General features: G+C 53.1%; 1 protein-coding gene across 1 annotated transcript; it reads right to left on the bottom strand.

Annotated features, from left to right (window-relative positions):
• Positions 1-2,658: 2,658 nt before the first annotated feature.
• On the bottom strand, positions 2,659-14,879 carry Mafk (MAF bZIP transcription factor K). Its single transcript, XM_075974683.1, has 3 exons — positions 14,693-14,879; positions 6,215-6,294; positions 2,659-5,141 (listed from the first exon to the last, which is right to left on the bottom strand). Exons 2-3 carry the CDS (start codon positions 6,248-6,250, stop codon positions 4,707-4,709), a joined length of 471 nt encoding a protein of 156 aa, XP_075830798.1. The 5' UTR covers positions 6,251-6,294; positions 14,693-14,879; the 3' UTR covers positions 2,659-4,706.
• Between the last annotated feature and the right edge of the window lie 3,868 nt (positions 14,880-18,747).

Raw genomic sequence — 18,747 nt, forward strand, 5'->3', positions numbered from 1 at the left:
TCCCTCTGAACCTCAGGTTGGCCCAACCCTAAAGTGTTTTATAAAGCTTGTGGCACACAGCCTAGCATGCCTGAGTACAGGGACTCAGGCCTGGGAGCCCCCTTCTGTCTTTCCTCTTCCTGTGTACCCAGTTCAGTGCTCAGGGAGTCTGGGATAGGCTAGACTGGCTTTGGAAACACGGAGGACAAAGGTAACAGGGGTAGGGAGTCAGCGACCAGACAGAAGTGCCTGGTGGAAACCACCTAGAAACAGCATCGCTTTGCCCAGTTGCCAGCTCCCAGAGCCCACAGTATCAGACAAGGCGGCTGCACTTCTCTGCCTTCTTGTTCTTGGGGCCCAGAGACAGGAGGAGTCAAGGCCAGTGGCGTCTCCCTGGCTCTTCTGGGTTGATAAGATAGACTCTGTTCCTCCCTGCACCTGACTGCACCCACACCCACTTATCTGCCTTCTGGGACGGGCAGGCCCACAGGGTGGCCCCCTCAGCCCACACAGTCAGCAGAACTGGGAGGGGCTCAATACTCCGAGAGTCCTACACTCTAGAGGCTCAGCGCTGGCCTTCAAATACGAGAGGAGGCTTAGAGGAGGCTTAGGGCTCGGCCAGCAGGGGGCTGCCTTCCTTTGCCCTGGAGAGGCCATAAGCAGCGACAAGCTAGGAAGGATCCGCTTCCCAGGAGCTCAGACACAAAGTAAGATCCCAGGCCTTGGGCAGTATCTGGGGTCTGCACTTTAGAGAGAAGGCCAAACTGACATCACTAAACACCCACACATGCACCAGGAACCTCTGTACCCTGGTCCTGGGGAAGGTGTGCCAACCAAAGAAATTCAACAAGTTGCCTGCAGTTACTGAGCCAGTAGGGGATGCTACCAGTAGGGGTCACTGCGCCTTGCTTCCCTCTCCCCCTCCACCTCTATTCAGACATGCCTCAGTCCAACTTGACACCAAGCAAAGTTGGGCCATGGTTATCATGGAATGTGGCTGTGGACTAACTCAGAAGGATCTGACCAGGCCAAGGTGGTCAAAGAATAATGGGAAGTCATCGGAATACCAGAGAAAGAAGGGGGCTTCGGTCTCATCGCCTCTGGTGAAAGGACCAACTGCAAGTCTGACCCATGGGGCCCAAGGAGGGACAGCTTGCCAGGCAGTAACTGTGCAGATCCTGGCACAACCTTCTGCTATTTCATGTGTGTGTACATTTGTAAGGAGGTCAGAGGTCAATACTGGGTGTCTTCCTTGGTTATTTTCCACATTAGTTTTTAGGACAGGATCTCTCGCTGAATGTAGAGTTTCATCATTTTGGCTAGGCTTGCTAGCCAGTAAGCACCAAAGATCTGCTTGTCTTTGTCCCTACAATTGCTGGGATTACACACACGTAACAGGTGTTTTGTTTGGGTTTAGTTTGGTTTATCAAGACAGGGTCTCTCTGTGTAACAGCCCTGGCTGTCCTGGAACTAGCTCTTGTAGACCAGGCTGGCCTCAAACTCACAGACTCACCTGCCTCTGCCTCCCGAGTGCTGGGATTAAAGGCGTGCGCCACCATCGCCTGGCTCTGCGAGTTTTTTATGTCGGGGTTGGGGATCTTACATTTACACGGCAGGCACTATTCTAAGCCATCACACTAGCCCTCACTCTTTGAGACAGGGTCTTACTCTGTAAGTTAAGCTGGCCTGGAACTCACTATTTAGCCAAGGCTAACCTCAAACTCTTATGTAGCCAAGGCTACCCCTGGACTTGGAATGATCTTGCTACCTCATCCTCCTAACTACAGTGATTTATAGGCATGAACCACCATGAAGGGCTCTTGCCATTTTTGAACCTGTTTTGACCTCTGGTCCCCATGTGTGAGGTAGCCCAAGTAAAACCCAAAGCAGTCTACATGGTATGGGTGTGCCACATGAGTGGACCTTTTATAGTCTCTGCCCAGAGGTTGGTTACTACTCAGGAACAGGAAGACCAGAAGATTCAGAGGTCAGCTGTAGAGAAATAATCTGGCCTAGCTAGAGACTGTTTCTGTCTTGAAAAATCACCAAGCGGGCTAGGCCAGGTGGCCAGCGAGCCCCAGAGATCTACTTGTCTCTGCCTCCCTAACACTGAGATTACAAATATGCACCTGGCTATTCTGTGTGGTTTCAAGGGATTGAACCCAGGTTCTCATGCTTGCAAGGCCAGCACTTCACCAAGTCAACTGAGCTATCCCAAGCTCTAGTCAGACTTCTGAGAGCATTTCATTAGCTTCAGCAAACTGGAACATTGCTCTGGGCCTTACTTAAGACCCTGCCCCTCTTGCAGTGCCCTGCATGACCATCCTAGACCCCACCTGTCATTGCTCAGGGGCTGAGGCCAAGCAGCCGGTATGACCCACCCCATGAGAAAGGGGGGCTCAGGTCTCAGAGGTTCCCAACTATGAAGCACAAGTTACATTGGCCATCAGAGACTTCTTGCCAGGGTAGCCTGGATATTCAGATATATGTGCCAATGACCAGGAGTGCAGGTGGAAGGTGTCACCTTGTACTACTTCGTCCCTGTATCTCAGAAGATGGCCTGGGGAGAACACCAAGGTGTGCAGAGTAGAAGGCTAGGCCTCAGGGAAGGCCAGCCCAGGCTGCAGGGCAGGACACGGGGTTCCCAACCACATCACCATCCACACACCGGAAAGCATCTCAAACAGGAAATTCTTTATTGCAAAGATACAAAAGCAGTCACAGCGACATGTACAGCAATAAATTAGGTAGTGGCCATGAGGCGGGGCACAGACAGGGGGTCAACAGTCTGTGATCTCTTCTCAATAATTTATAACATGAGGGGAAGGAGGAAGCACAAAAATAAATATTGAAATGAAACTGCCAAGGTGGCTGGGGACACCAGGCCTCCACGTGGTCAGCATGCGTCCCTGCCACCTTTTGAAAAAGTAAAGCTTGCTTTGAGAAGTCAGAGGAACAAGACAGAAAACTCACTTTTATCTTAAATAAAAACTCCATATATTAAATTGTGATGATGAAATTTCGGTGACAAAGAGCCACGGGGCACGCTCACACCCTTCCCAGCCCCCTTCAGGCAGGTACCCTGCACAGGCGCTCCAGGTGGCACTGAAAGCCCCATCCAGCCTGCAGGCCAACAGTATGGAGTCTCCTTCATGGAGACCACCACAGGCCTGCAGTGGGCAGCAACCCGCAGCCAGGGGTCACCTGCCTACCACTGGAGACTACCCTGGAGACCACGCATTTCAGTGTGATACCTGCTGGAACAAGCTTCACCAGTGACCCAAGCATACCCAACGCCACCACAGAAAGACTAAGGGAGGCTGTTGGCACTCTGGGCCTCCATCCATGGCCAGTTCCCCATCTCACTGGCCAACCTACTCTGCATTAATAAAAGATCTACAGTATCAAACTGGGAAAGAAAACTGTTATGAAAAAATCTGTACGATAAAATGTGTATATAATTTTATATATATATATATCTTCTCTCTCTTTAAATATCCCATGGTCCTTATTGATATCCAATATGGATTACCTACCAAGGCAATGGTTCCAACAGTGCTTCCTAAGTGCCTGGCTTTGGCTCAGCCTGCCCCCGACTCCTTGTCCACCATATACTCCTCAGAGCCTGGAGGACATAATCCCTTCAGTAAGAAAGCACAAGATGGCCGATGGCCCAGAACGCTATGAAGGAGGAATAGGCAGGTAACAATTGGGCACCAAAGTTGCAGAGTATCTGCACATACAGTCTGCCCTGGGCCCCTGCTGACACCCACAGGGCGTGTCCACGAGGCCCTACAGATGCACCCTTTGTCCCTCCATACTATCTAAGCCTCTTAGGCCTCTTCCACATCCCCTGGGCCGCCAGGACTTCACCCTGACTTCGCCTCATTCCTATTTTGTTTTGTTTTTTTCCCCAGCAACAAGACACATCTTAACAGCCATTTCTGTAACCCTCAACACCTCTCAGGCTTCACCGGCTCCCCTCCAGCCTCTCCTCTCTGCTAAGCCCTAGGGAACCCGGTCCCTACTGTTTGCTGGCTCTATGGACAGATGGCCCCTGCACCACAATGGGCAACCTTAACTAACACACCCCCAGGGACATTCCAGGACATCCGTGTAACCCTCACTACACATACTGGACAGGCTCTCCTGTGTGGCCACCTGGCCCAGTGGTTTCCTGTCTTCACACAGGCTGCCGTGACAGCCTGTATACACACAGGAACACATGAAGTAGCCTCTGCAGGAGGCTATACTGGGAACTGTTTCCCAGGGCGTGGACTTGGCTCTAAGGGCTAAAGCAGGTAGTAGCGCCCCTTGATAAGGACAAGGCCAGAGCCCAGAAAGTGACAGTATGGTGTCCACCCCAGCTGGAGGCCCTTAGGGGATAGCACTGATGGCGCTGACAGGCAGGCACCAGAGAAGTGGAAGACGAGTTCTCACTCCCTCTCACAGGGGGCCTGGAGTTGTTCATGCTGATGGCCCGTGTGGTTCCTGTCAGCAACTAAAACCACACCCCTGGGGGAAGGAGAGATGTGAGTGGGGGTTGCTTGTAGCACTGGCTCATGAGAGCCTCCCTTTTATCCTGCATCCGCCTGTCCCTGCTCTCCTTGCCTTCAGCCCCACAGGGTGCACAGTGGGCAAGTGGACATGAGGAATCTGTACTAGGGAGCCCGGGAGAGGCGTGAGGGCTGTGCCACTGCCCACGCCCTGCCCGGCCCCGGCAGGCACTAGGAGGCAGCTGAAAATGGCACAGAGGTGGAGGAGAGCTCTGCGGATTTGACGATGGTGATGACACTGGTGGTGGCCACCTTGGTTGGTGTGACAGGCCCCCGGGCCACGGTGCGTGCAAAGGTCTGCAGGGCCTCGTACTTGGAGCGCAAGGCATCCAGCTCCAGTCGCATGCTGCTGTTCTCCCGGGCCAGCTTCTCTACTTCCTGTTGCAACTCTACACGCTGCCGCTCCAGCTCCTCCTTCTGGGTCACACGCTTGATACGGCAGCTAGCTGCGTAGCCACGGTTCTTGAGTGTGCGCCGCCGCTGCTTCAGCCGAGTCACCTCCTCTTTGGTGAGCCCCCGCAGGTGCTGGTTCAGCTCCCGCACCGACATGGACACCAGCTCATCATCACTAAGTACAGGGGCGTTCTCGCCCGCCTCCTTCTTAACCTAAGGAGCCAGATAAGCAAGAGTCAGCACGGGGGAGACAGGGTCCACACAAAGACTGGGATCACAAAGGCCCAGAAGTGCATCTACATTATGTAATGTTCCCATTCTACATCAAGGTGGCAGCATGGGACTCCAAGATTATGCCCATGGCAGGGTACCACAAACAACCCCACTGCTGTTGCTGTGACCCCTCTTTGAACAGGAGGACCTGACAGCCAGTCCCTTGGGAAGTAAGGTCTTGAGTCAACTTAAGTTTTCTTTTCTTTTTTTTTTTTTTGAAAAATAAGCCTGTGATATTTTTTATATTTATTTATTATGTATACAATATTCTATCGTGTGTATGTCTGCAGGCCAGAAGAGGGCACTAGATCTTATTACAGATGGTTGTGAGCCCCCATGTGGTTGCTGGGAATTGAACTCAGAACCTTTGGAAGAGCAGGCAATGCTCTTAACCACTAAGCCATCTCTCCAGCCCCAACTTAAGTTTTCTAGACACCCAAGGAACTGGGCTATTTCCCCTCAGATGCTCTTCTAGGTAAGGGACAGGATGATACAGTGGCCCTGCTCTTCCCTGACGTCTACCCACTGGTGCAAAGCGTGAATCTGGCTGGTCAGGGCTCACTCAAGGGAGTCCAGCACACAGCACTCAAAAGCCTGCGAGGCAAGAAAACTGACTCAGAAGCACCTTTGGTGACAAAGGTTGAAAAGGCCCAGAAGGGAGTAAGGGCCTGGGCCGGCAGACAGGACATCAGCTTACCTGGCACAGGAGGGGGGATGAGTTTGGGCAGATGAAGGGCCTGTGGATGCAGCTCCAGGTGGCTAGGATCTACGCAGCACCTGTCTTACCACCCACCCCTCCACCTGTGAGCTACCTTCCTGGTCAACAAGGCCAGGCTCTTCTGGGCCACTGTCCCACCTCTCCTTCTGGGATCCTTCACCAATTCCTGAGGACAAAGCTAACCTCGTTTTAGGGGCTGTGCTGTACAAGTGGGGCTGCCAGGACAGGGTGAGTCTTCCCTGTGCCATGCCAGGACAGTGCCAGTCACAGCCCATGCTGGTCCAGCCCACCTTACCTTCAATGCCTTGTTCGGCTTGGGATTAGTCGTCATAACCTGGGCCCTGTCACCAGGACGGAACCACCAGGAAACTGTCTCTGGAAAGAAAGAAACAGTGTGGGTCAGGACCCAGCAAGCTACGGGCATTGCCTCTGAGTAACAATACTTGGAATCAGTTCTTCTCTCAACAACCAGAGACAGTAACAAGAGAACCTCAGCTCTAAAATAAAGGGGAAGCACATGTAAATCTGCTTGTTCCTGTCCTAGTATGTCTGGCTAGCAACTCTACATGTTTCAGAACAAGCCCAATTCAGTTACAAAGTAACATGTCCCCCCCCCCCCATCCAGTTCACAAGGGCGTACAATAGTGATTATCAACCTTCCTAATGCTGTGACTCTAATTCTGTTTCTCATGTTGTGGTGACCCCAACCATAAAACTATTTTCAATGCTACTTCGTAACTAGTTTTGTTACTGCTGTGAATCATAACGTAAATATCTATGTTTTCTGACGTCCTTAGACAACCCCTGTAAAAGAGTAGTTTGATTCCCTAAGGGGTTGTGTCCCACAGGCCAAGAACCACTGCCTTAAGCAATCTGGAGTGGCCGTCCTGGCCATTCTGCATCTGCCTAGCAGGCAGACATGAGACCCAACCACGCCTCATACTCCAGCATCAGCCCTCCGAGCAGACAGGCCCCCTAGGTCAATGGGGGCTGCCGTCCTGTTCCCCACCCAGGCTCATGCTGAAGCCATCAGCACTGTGGGGTATCTGTCCGTCATGAGCAATTGCTGCTTTCTGCTCTGGGTCCCCACAGCCTGAATTCAGACAATATACTTACAGCCGTGGGAAACCAGGTACTGCAGCCTCAAGACCAGAGGGACCTGCCAGCTGCAGAGCTGCAGTTCTCAGCTCAGAAAGAGGGCCTTGGGACAGTGTCCCTTAGCAAGGGCTCCGCAATGGCTCACCAGGGAGAAGAAAGGCCCTTTCCCGAAATTTCACTCACCCCTAAAGAAGGTGGGGTACAGAACACCTGCCACTCCTCCCTAGCCCTGCCCTCCAGCAACCCATGGGACACCTACCGCCGTGAAGGACACTGCAGCTGTGACATCACCACTCCTCCCAGGCCACCCCAGCCCCTCAGAGTGACCCCAAGGCCCCTATGGGTGGGGTGGGGTGGCTACTGATGGGTAGCAGGTTCAGAGGATCCAGCCAGAGGCACAGGCAGAGAACCGCAGCCACCTGACAGACCCACTAGGCCGTCTGGCGAGGAACTGTCCCTGTGGCCGGCCCGCCAGCCCCCTGGCCCGCCCTTCTCATTCTCCAGTCTGCATTGTGTCACACACCCTCATCATTCATGAAAAAGCCAGCCAAAGCATCTCAAGCATGATTCCCCTCTGATAGTTGCCATGGCGACCTTGGGATGTAGCCAACCCCCCATGGTCTCCATGGCAACGGTGAAGCCCAAAAGCATTCGGGACTTGTGGGTCAAGTCTGTGCAGAAAGACAACACGAGGTTCTCAGGCAGTAAACAAACCCATTCATTCCCTGACAGCTGGGGAAGGGGCAAGAGGGATGGGGATGGCCTTTGGTGGGATACACAGCCATCTCTTGAATTTTAAACCGTGACAATGACAGGCACAGAACAAGGGACGTCAGGGAAACCACACAAAGGAGAGTGTGGAGGACAGGCATGAACAAGACAGTGGGTGACCTCCACTGCCCCTCCCCCACAGACCTGGGGCCCTCAGGCCCCATCTCTCTACCCTATGATCCCACCTCTGATGGGGTCCTGTCTCCAGTGCCCACCACCCTCACTGTCAAAAAAAGTCATCAGTGAGAGGCAGATATTGACTCTGGCAATAGACGCCCAGCACCCTGGTGACATCACAGGTCACTCTCAGAGGAAATGGCAGTAAGAAGAGCAGGACAGGGACAGAGCCATCCTAGAGGAGGCTCAGGTAAACCAGTATGCATCCTGACACAGTACCCATCTGGGACCTGAGCTGGTGGGGTGATCTAATGGAGATAAGAGACCACACGGGGACGTGGGCAAACTGTAATCACAGATCACCTCCAGCTCCAGCTGGGTTACAGTGGCACTAGGGAAGTCACGGGTTTCCGCCACTCCATTAGGAACTCTCAGGAACCAGGCGCCTAGGAGCCCCAGGAGCCCTGAGAAAGTTTTCCGTAAAGAGGGAGGAGGGGTTGGGCATCTCTTCCAACTTGTAACCCCAGCGTCAGTGACATAGCTATGTGGTGAGTCACGGGCTGTTTACAGAGTCGGCTCACATTCCCACACAAGGACACCCCTCCCACCCGCATGTTCACGGGCCCCAGGGGCCACTGCCAGCGGAAAAGGAAGGTGCTGGGGAAGAAGGGGGACTCAACTCGGGGAAGAAGGGGGACTCAACTTAGACCACAGGTGCTGAGACCCACAGGCCAGGGCTCAGCTTGGGGCAGGAATCTTTCCACCCCATGATGATGGGGCTGTGACACCAGGTGGCCAGGATGTGCACAGGGCAGGGGCCTGCCCCCAGGTGACACCATGAAAATCAACTGACCACTGGATGGGGCCACGCGGCCAGCAGGAAGGGCCCCTCCCTGGCTCTCTCCATCTACACCCACCTCATGGGCTTCTGCTGGGGTCTGAGTTCAGGGACCCTTCTTCAGTCCTCGGCTGGCTTGAAGATGAAACATGAAGCCAAGAGGCCATGGACAAATGCCAACCCCTCCCAATGCTCTAGTCTCTTCCTCAGAAAAAGATGAGAGAACCAGCACCAGTGATGGCCGGTGATGCTGGCTGAGAGGCCCCACTCAGTAGTCCTGGGGGCACACTTACAATGAGCTACGAAGTTTACCCCAGCTTATCCTGCCCCAGCTGGGTTTCTGCCTCTGGGACACTTGGACCCCTGTCAAGATAACTCAAACTTCATCCTGCATGTCCAACACTGTAGAAGTCTGTCAGGGTGAAAGGTGAGGCACACATTGACCCTGGGTCAGAGGTGTGCCCTTCTGCCTGCTGCCAATCATGGGGGACAATCTAGGGAACAGAGATCTTCAGCAACTCAGCATGTGGCTAGGATGGTGCTGGAAGGTGCCCCTGCCCCAAATACATGCACATGGGTATCGTCCCAACCTATCCATCATAGATCAAGCCAGGCCTCTCATCTTAGTACCCTGGGAGGCTGAGGGAGGAGGATCACAAGTTGAAGGCGCCTGGGCTACAGAGTGTGTTCAAGGTCACTCTGGACAACTTAGTGAGACCCTGTCTCAAAATAAAAAGGAGAGAGGGCTGGAGTTGTAGCTCAGTGACAGACTGCGTGCCTAGTATATGCATCCATCCACAGAATCATTAAAAAAAAAAATCAAGGAATGTAAAGGAGCCCAAGGGGGAATGTATTGTTTGGAAGTTTCCGGTGGTGCTGGGGAAAGAACCCAGGACTTGGACCACCCCTGAGCTTTGTCTGGGCAGCAGAGAGCCCTGCATTCGTTATAGAAGTTTGTAAGACAAACGTGATTTCAAAACAGCGAGTCACTGTAGCTCTGACTGTGTACTGGAACTTGCTCTGTAGACCAAGCTGGCCTGGAGCTCACAGAGATCCCTCTGCCTCTGCCTCAGAGTGCTGGGATTAAAGATTTGCCACCACCACCCACAAAAACCAAACTACTCTTAATGGCTTCTGTAAGCCATGAACTCTCAGGGGAGCCTCAAGGCCTCCCTGCTGAGCCAGGGGTTAGAGATTCAGTAGCCACAGCCAAACTACACAGGGCAACAGGCTGAAGCAGAGGAACCCCCAGAGAAGCAGCTGACCCCCTCCCATCATTCCTGTTGCCTTTTGCAATTTGAAAAGGCCATCAAGACAGGGGTCCTGGGTGGCAGTTCTAAGTCACCAATCCAAGCTAGGCACATCTAGCCAAGAAGATCTGCCCTAGATCTTCTGATAAGCACAGCCAGCCAGCGGGTACAGAGTGGCCAGATCTTCCATTTCAAGATGGACTGAGGGAGAAGACCCTATGCATAAAGAGCAGAGGGGCATACTGCAGAGCGTGGGAATCCAGCCTGGGCACCCAGGAATAGCAGGCAGTCCAGGTAGACTGCAATCTAGTAAACTGTCCTCAGAGAGTGAGCGAGTCAGCACAACATCTCCCAACCCACTTCTCACCTCCATTAGCTGTCCCTCAGCCCAGCCTCAGACCTCCCTCCCTGAATGAAGGACATAGCACACAGCTAGAAGGACCATGCCCAGGTCCAATGGAAAAATAGACAGGAAGCCATGGGGGCCTTGCTACCAGACCTATGGTGGATCAGAAAGAAAGACCCAGTCTCAAAGGGTCTCCATCTTGCTCAAGGTAATGTGGAGCCTGGATCATCCACCTCTCTCCCTGCTTCAGTTGAGGGTTCTAGATGATGCCCCCTGTTCCACAAGGTGTTACCAACTGCAGCTCCCTGACCCTGGCTCCTACTGCCCAGCCCAGCTGACAAGGATATGTGCTCTTCAGGTTTCCAGTATACCAAAATGGGGAAAGGGAGCAGGGAGCGGGGTGGATGAGGAGGAGGATGGGAGACCCATTCTGTCCAAGGGAACAGGTTCAAACCGCAGACACCAAACCCAAACCTCTAACAGCTGCAAGCCACAGAACCTAAAGCCACTAAGGATGTGGCCACCTCTGCTTGGGAGCCTTTGACAAGTACCCAGAGTCAAGTACCCTTTCCAGGACCCCAAGGGTACAGAGGGCTGACATCACCTGCCACACACAGTGGGCACATGCTGATGAACCACACCACAGCCGGTCAAATGAGCCTCCTCCCACTACAGACCACTAAGTTTTTACTGTGCCGTCCACCCACAGTGCACGGCGGGGCATCTCCGCCCAGCTCTGGCTGGCCGCCCTCCCATAAGCCACAACTGTCTGCCTGGCCTAGAGGACGTCTGGTCACCTTGCATTTGCAATCTCAGGAAGCTGTGTCATCCCAGCTACATCCAGAGGTGACTCAAGCAGCTTCCAGGCTGACGGCAGGCTGCATGGCGCAGCCCCCTCAGCTGTGGCTGCCTTCCCTCTGCCCCTCACCCAGACCTCCCCTCCCTGACTGGCTGAGTGGTTCTCTCTGCCACCAGGTCCTTGTTAGGGTTCCCGTCCTGTCCCTGGTGGTCCTCGGGTTTCAACCACCTTCTAAGCTCCATGTTTAGCTGGGGATGTCTGGTGGGAACAGCTAAGCCCAGATTTGCATATGTGTGTAAGTGTGTACTGTCATTTGTCAGATTGTTTATCTGCTGTTTTTCTTTTTAAACTTAAAAATTACGTTTATTTGCTGGGTGTGGTGATTCACACCTTTAATCCTAGCATTTGGGATCCAGGAGTGTGAAGCTAGCCTGGTTTATATAAGGAGTGTGTGTGTGTGTGTGTGTGTGTGTGCGCACATCTGTATGTATATGTGTATATATACTTGCCAAATTATATGTGAAGGTCAGAGGATAATTTGTGCAAGTCAGTTCTCTCCTTCCACGATGTGGGTCTTGGGGAACTGAACTCAGGTCATTGGACTTGGTATCAAGCACCTTTACCCCCTGAGTCATCTCACTGGCCACCTCACTTTTTCAAACCGGGGTCTCTCAGTGGCCTGGAACTAACCACTAAGGCTAGGCCAGTGGACCAGCCAGAGAGGCTCAGTGATCCTCCTGTCTCTACTTCCCCAGCACTGGGATTAGAGTGTGTGGCCACACCTAACATCTTTATGTGGGCTGAGTTCTCTCTTCAGACCTGTCTGTTTAAGACAGGGTCCACACAGCCCAGGCTAGCATAGTACTGACCTTCTTCTCCTGCCTCTACCTCCTAAGTGCTGAAATCACAGAACCAGCTCTTAACCTCAGTCCCAAGGTCTCCTGCCCAGCCCCAAGTATGGTTCAGTGTCTCCCTTGGTACAACAAATCCCCAAGCTGCTCTTGGTGCAGGTCATGGAGTTCCCTTCTCAGCTTCCTGCTCTGGGCTTCCTTCTCTGGCTGGTGAGTGCTCCTGAATGTGGAGGGCACAGGGTCTCTACGCCACCCTCAACTTCTGCTTCTTCCACAAAGTCCTAGACCTGGTTCTAGAATTTTCTTCCAGTAGCTTTGTTGTACAATGAGCCCCTCCCCGTCAAGCAGAAAACTTGTGTTACTGACACCAGCTCCCTCAGGGTATCAAGATACTAAAAAAGTTCTGTTTTATAGGCAGAGGGGGGATTCAGACAGGGAGAGAAGCCCTGGAGAAAGTGTGTGCCCTTGCCCCACCATACCAGATGGTCTCATGGAAGAACCAGCATTGTGTCACCACCAGACGTGACAGCCCCTAGCTTCTAACCCTGACCTCTGACCTCAGGCCGTGCCATCAGGCAAACAATGTAGGCTTCAGGATCCTCCCCTAGACCAGGCAGTGCATGATCACCCAGGCCCAGGGCTACCCCCGTGAAATTCTACAGATTTTCAGATAACACTCTCAGTTTCCTGAAACTGCAGTTAAGAGGAACTATAACGCATGTGTGACTTATAAAAAGCAAAAGTAAATACAAGCGACCAGGCATCTTCCCGGAGTGGAGCAGGGACAGGGAGGGTGGGGCGGGAGAATGAGTCACTGTTTATAGCTCCCGAGATCGGCCACACAGAGAATTCTCCCAGCTGGCCTGATTTCCATTTCCCGTGTGGACTAACTAGACCCGAGATCCAGAAAGTCCACTCCAAGAAACCTTTAGACTCAGAACAGCCAGGGCAGAAACAGACACAACTTCTTGGTCTAGACTGCGATCAAGAATTGCCAGCGGCAGTAAACAAACCCTGGGGCTGGCAGAGCCAGGACTGAAAACTGAGGGTCCCTGAGATAGAGTGACCAGGAAGGTCTCACTAGAAGCCTTGAAGGGGCTAGAGGAAGGGCTGGGACACAGAAAGAGCCAACTCTGGGGGAAACATGGCTTCCCCGGACCCTCTGTCCAATTCCCATTTTTAGCAACTACCTGGAAAGTACACAGCCCTGAACTTGGAACCCGGCCCTGCAAGCCCAGCTCAGTTCAAGAACAAGAGGAGAATGTACTCCAGAGAAGTCTGGCTTGGTTTTTTACTCCAATAAATGTTTTATTTTAGAATCACAAGAAGTTTAGTTTTAAGTTATAACAGACTTACTTTCTTTACCAAGGTCAAACTCATGACATTTCTCCTGCTGATATATCTGAGGAGCAAGGAAGCTTTTGTCGTAAGGGTTGTCCACAGTGACACAGGCTATAGGTATGTCCTGCCTATCTACAGCTTTCCTTGCTCCATCCACATGCCTAAATCCATAACTTGTTGTTTGGGTTTGTTTTTTGGTGAAGAGTCTCACCATGTAACCAAGGCTGGTCTTGAACTAGTCATGTTCAAACTCAGTATCAAACTGACTTCAAGCTCAGTATCTTCCTGCCTCAGACTCCCGAGTGGGCACGAGCGGGCATTACAGTTATGTCGCCACCATAATATAACAGCTTTAGATCAATGCCTTAAAAAAAAAACCTCCCTGGCCCTAGAAACACCAGGCTTGAAAATGCCATAATGAGGCATCACAGTACCCACGTGCAAGCCACCAGATGCCTTTCGAAACGTGGTTGTCACAGTAAGACCTCAGCAGCGCCAACCCTGGGGTCCCAGAGCTGTTTCTGATGACTCCACAGAAAGCAAAGCTTTGAGTTAACTACCAGCTGTGGCATAAGCTGGCTTTTTGGGACTGAGGGCACCAGGCAAGGGAAAGCTGAGTGCCTGTCGGTCCGTTGGCGGGTGAATTATTAAAGTGCATCTGTGCTGGCTATAGAGCTGTGTGAAAAGCAGGGCACAGCAAAACTTCACAAGAGAAACAAGAGCACCAAGCAGCCTGCCCTCCCAAACATCAACCGTCTGTGAACAGGGCAAGCTCTGGGAGGCTGGAGTGGCTGCCATCTCTGGGTGTAAGAAGAGTTTCTCTCCGGCAAAGGGAGCTAAGCCAGGCACCTAGGACCCACGAGGCTTTCCCCACCTGTGATCTGCTAGATTTTGCTTCCGATTTCTCATGGCACACTCTTAACACACCTATCCGCTCACCCGACAAGGGGACCTCACACTTCAGAGTTGGAAGAGACCTTGGCCCCTGACCACACCTGAAGAAAGTGGAGGAAGCGATAGGCTGGCCAAGACGGTCACCTGCCTCGCTCCCCACCCACAGCTTCCACATCCGGCACCGCTGGCCGGTCAGCTGATTATAAAGGGACACCAGTTATCCAGGCCCCTGCCGGGTAGCGGCTGGCGGGGCGGGGGGGGGGGGATCTACGGCGATGGAAGTGGCCAGGTGAGCACGGCTCCCGGGAGCTGCTCTCCCGCACGTGGCGGGTCCCGCGTGGGCCCTTAGCCAGGTCCCGCGTGGCACGTGCTCGAGGCCCAAGCTGGGCCTCACGGCCTTCGCGGTGCGCCGCCTTCAGGTGCGCGAACTCGGGGTCCCCCTACCCTGTCCCGAAGCCCCTCACTCACCCGGGTCGCGCGCGGGGCCGGGCGCGGCGGCTCCTCGTGGACACGCACTCTCCACGCGCGCTTCTGCTCTCTCCCCCCGTATTCGCCGCCTCCGCCTGCGCGCTCAGGACTCCACGCTCCGACTCGGCGAAGAACAACAAGTCCTCGCCGCCCGCCGCTCGCCGCCCGCCGCCGGCTCCCCAGTACTGACACCGCTTCCGGGATCGCGCGTCAAAGCGCGTCACCGTCCCGCCCCCGTGTGGTCACGCCCCCTATCCGATCACGCCCCTTGTTGCTCACGCCTCTTCGCACACTAAAACCACGCCCCCTCCGACCGAGCGTTGGTGCCTCGCCCCTGTTGGCCGCGCCCCTTGACTCCCTAGTCACTGACTCCACCTAGATCCTTCCACGTGCTGTTGTCTCGCTGCTGAATCCTTGGCCCTGTCCACCTCCTGCACACCCGGGGCGGAGTCAGTGCGCCCTTCCCAAGGTGGGGAATGATAGGCGAGCGTGGCACACACCCGGGGTGTCTGTGACCCATTTTTCCCAGGCCTTTCAGTCGGGTCACCATGTCTCTACTGTTGTCTGTGCTACCTACTATGATCCTGGGGTCGTGGCTGCTGGATCCTCCCGGGGCCTTGCAGAGGGAATGGAGGCCAACTGGTGTTGACCATGTTCCGGACATAACACCAAGTCCAGGTCAAGGAGGCGAAAGGAGCTGAGCACTGGGAAGTGGATCCGTTATACCACCTAGTCTGCAGGGCAGATGCATCCTACAAAGAAGGAAGGGGTACCTAGCGTCCTCTTCTGACCCACACCCTCACCTTTTGACTTATCTGAGACAGCATAGGGTCGTAACTATGCAGCTCAGACTGGCCTGGGATGCTTGTAAAACTTTCAATTTTTTTTTTTACTTATTTATATGTGTAGATGTATGTATGTGGACTGTGGTGTGCATGCTACCTCGCATGTGTGGAAGTCAGAGGGCAACTTTGGGGAGTCAGTTCTTTACTTACATCATATGGGTTCCAGAGATCAAACTCAGGTCGTCTGGCATGGAAGCAGATACCTTTACCCACTAAGCCATCTCATTGGCATTGGCTTAGAGCTCTTGATCCTCCTGCCTCCACCTCCTGAGTGAGTGCTGGGATCCCAATGTGGTAATATGCTGCTATATGGCTCTCCTTTATAGGCCTCAATGAGGGACAAAAGCACTGTCCCACACGGAGCCTCCTATACTCCAGCCCAATGCTAGGAGTACCAAGATATCCTTAGATAGGAGCCATCCTCCCTCTACCTGCCCCAGAGGAAGGACAGAGTCGGAGGGTGGTGGTCCTGTGACCCTTGGATGGGAAGCAATGCCCAGAATGTATTTTAACATCCTTCTTTCAGACCTAAGTGATGCCTAGGGCTGAGAACCAGATGAACAAGAGTCATGCCTCCGCCCTAGCAACAGTGACCAAGGCTCTCAAACCCACACACCGAGCCTTCTCAGGACTTTTTGGTGTGAGTCGTGAGGCACCCAGGACGTATATTGGGGGCAACAGCAGCAAGTACCTGGAGGTCCTTGGCTTTCTGTGTCGTCAGTTCCACACTGTTGCCCCATTTATGCTGCTGCAGACCCCATGACCTCTGACAGCTGACCTCGCGTCTAATCTTGCTCCTAAATGTCCTTCTGGCACCGACCACTAGAGGGAGCCATCCAAATCTGCCTACAGCAGCAGTGACCGCAACTCTCATCTGGCGAAGATATTTTCAAAGCTATCCCCTAAGATCAGGAGGACGCTTCCCTTCATTCTCACCAGTGCTCCCACGACCCCATGCACAGCTGGACCTGTCCCAGTTGGTCTTCTCTGAAGGACTCTCCCAGGGGTCGGATGGTTTTGCTGTCATTTATCTGACTCCACGACTCTGTTCTCATGGAGATTTTGTTAGGATAATTTATTCTCCTTAGTTCCTTCAAAGCAAGAGATCTAGAAAAGCCAGGCTTAGTGACTCACACCTTTAACCCCAGCATTGGGAAGGCAGAGGCAGAGGTGAGTTCAAAGCTAAACTTAGTCTATACAGAGAGCTCCAAGACAGCCAGGGCTACAGGAGATCCTGTTTCAAAAATAAAAATCCAGAAAAATGGTCAGGGCAAACATGAGAACATGAGCTTGACCCCAAAACCCAAATAAAAAGGTGGGGTGTTAGATGACTCAATGGTTAAGAGCATTTGCTATTTTTGCAAAGGACTTGGCTTCAGTTTCCAGTTCTTACATGGCAGCCCTTAGCTGCCTATAATTCCGAACTGGATCACAAACCCTTTTCTGGCCTTCGAGGGTATTAGGCACACATGTAGTACACAGACATACATGAAGGCAAAACACCATACACATTAAAAAAATAAATAAATATTGGGCCAAAAAACCAACCACAGCAAGTGTGATGGTGTGCATGTTGTGTTATTCTGAGAGAGGGAGATAGATGAGGCCCTGGGGCTTCCTTGACAAGCCAGCGAGAGACCCTGTCAGAAGAAACAAGTTGGGTAGCACCTCAGACACAATACCTGAGCTTTCCCTCCGACCTCAACATGCTAGTGTGCGTGCATGCGCCCCGTACGCACGCGCATGCACACACAAACACAGAGTCACAGCTGGCTGTGGTGGTGTGCACCTGTAATAACAACTCCTGGGAGGCTGAGGCAGGAGGGTCATGAGTTGAACGACCTGAGCTATGTGCCTTAAACTTGGGATTCCCATCTTTACCTCCTGAGCGCTGGGATGGTGATCATCGGATGCTCCACCCGACCCATGTCACATGGGTTCAGTTGCTGAGTGGTTGTAGAGACCAGTGGCCATGGCTTGGCTTGCCCAGATAAATGCTCCTTTTTATGATGGCTTTTATGGTAGAGGTGATGTGGGTTACACCCTGGTAATCTATCCCTTGTTGCCCTGGGAAGGGTCCTGTAACCACCACCAGTGCCCAAGGCTAAAGCAGGGCACGCCCTTCATCCCAGCTGTCCTGGGCTGGTACTAGTGGGAGGGAAATCCACCTCCATAGGGAGGCTGGGCATCCTGGGAGGATTAAATGCCCTCCAACCCACCTACAGAAAGCAAGAGATGGGAAGAACTCAGATGGCCCTGGCAAAGCTAGAAAAAGGGATGAAGCTACTAGCATCAGAGGTCATTAAGTAATAAAGCTACAGACAGGAGTGGGCTAGCACCAGCCTGATGGAAAAGGGTAGCAGTTCTACTGACATTGGTGACCCTAAACACCCCTTTCCCAGGAGCCCAGACTCCCTGAAAAGGGAGACTAGATCCTTGGAGAGGCCAGACCCCAGGACATTCTGTGGCTTCCCCTTAGACATGGGAGCATGGCCCTCCCAGTGCTGATAGGGCAGTGTCTGCTGCCGAGGCCTGTGAGATGGATGTCATGGGAGACGGAAGTTCATGCCAGTACGGCCGCTGCCTCCTGCTCTAATGATGGATGTAGTGTTTAGCCAGGATTGCTCTCTTCATCTTCATGAGGGTGGAATCAATAAGTGGACAGATGGAGACTGTGAGCGATACAACCCACTTGTCTAGCCACAGCCGTGCCCTCAGGGATGAACTATGAGTCCAGTTCCCTCCCGGGAGGGTAGGGATTGTAAGATCCCATCCCTGGCATTCCCTGAGGCTAGGAGGAGAGCTACAGGTATCTATGATGGCTTCTGGGGTAAGGAAGGCAGACCGGCTACGACTGCAGGCAGACGGGGTCTTAGTGCTATATAGGAGACAAATGGGAGCATGGCGGGCTTGAAGGGGGCGGGGAGAGTTTAGTTTTCAAAAGTACCTTGGCGCTGGGCGGTGGTGGCGCACACCTTTAATCCCAGCACTTGGGAGGCAGAGGCAGGCGGATCTCTGTGAGTTCGAGACCAGCCTGGTCTACAAGAGCTAGTTCCAGGACAGGCTCCAAAACCACAGAGAAACCCTGTCTCAAAAAACCAAAAAAACAAAACAAAACAAAAGTACCTTGGCCTTAGTCTAGCTGTATCGCCTTGGGCACATAGTCCCCACCTCTGTGCCCACATCCTCCACTTTAAGATGACAATCCCT

This window comes from Microtus pennsylvanicus, chromosome 1, assembly GCF_037038515.1.
Source record: "Microtus pennsylvanicus isolate mMicPen1 chromosome 1, mMicPen1.hap1, whole genome shotgun sequence".
Lineage (NCBI taxonomy): Eukaryota > Metazoa > Chordata > Mammalia > Rodentia > Cricetidae > Microtus > Microtus pennsylvanicus.

Coding starts and splice junctions, on each gene's coding strand:
- Mafk (XM_075974683.1), bottom strand. CDS start 6,250: ATGACGACTAATCCCAAGCCGAACAAGGCATTGAAG. Junction 5,142..6,214: donor AGCCGAACAAGGCATTGAAG/GTAAGGTGGGCT, acceptor CTGGCTCCTTAG/GTTAAGAAGGAGGCGGGCGA.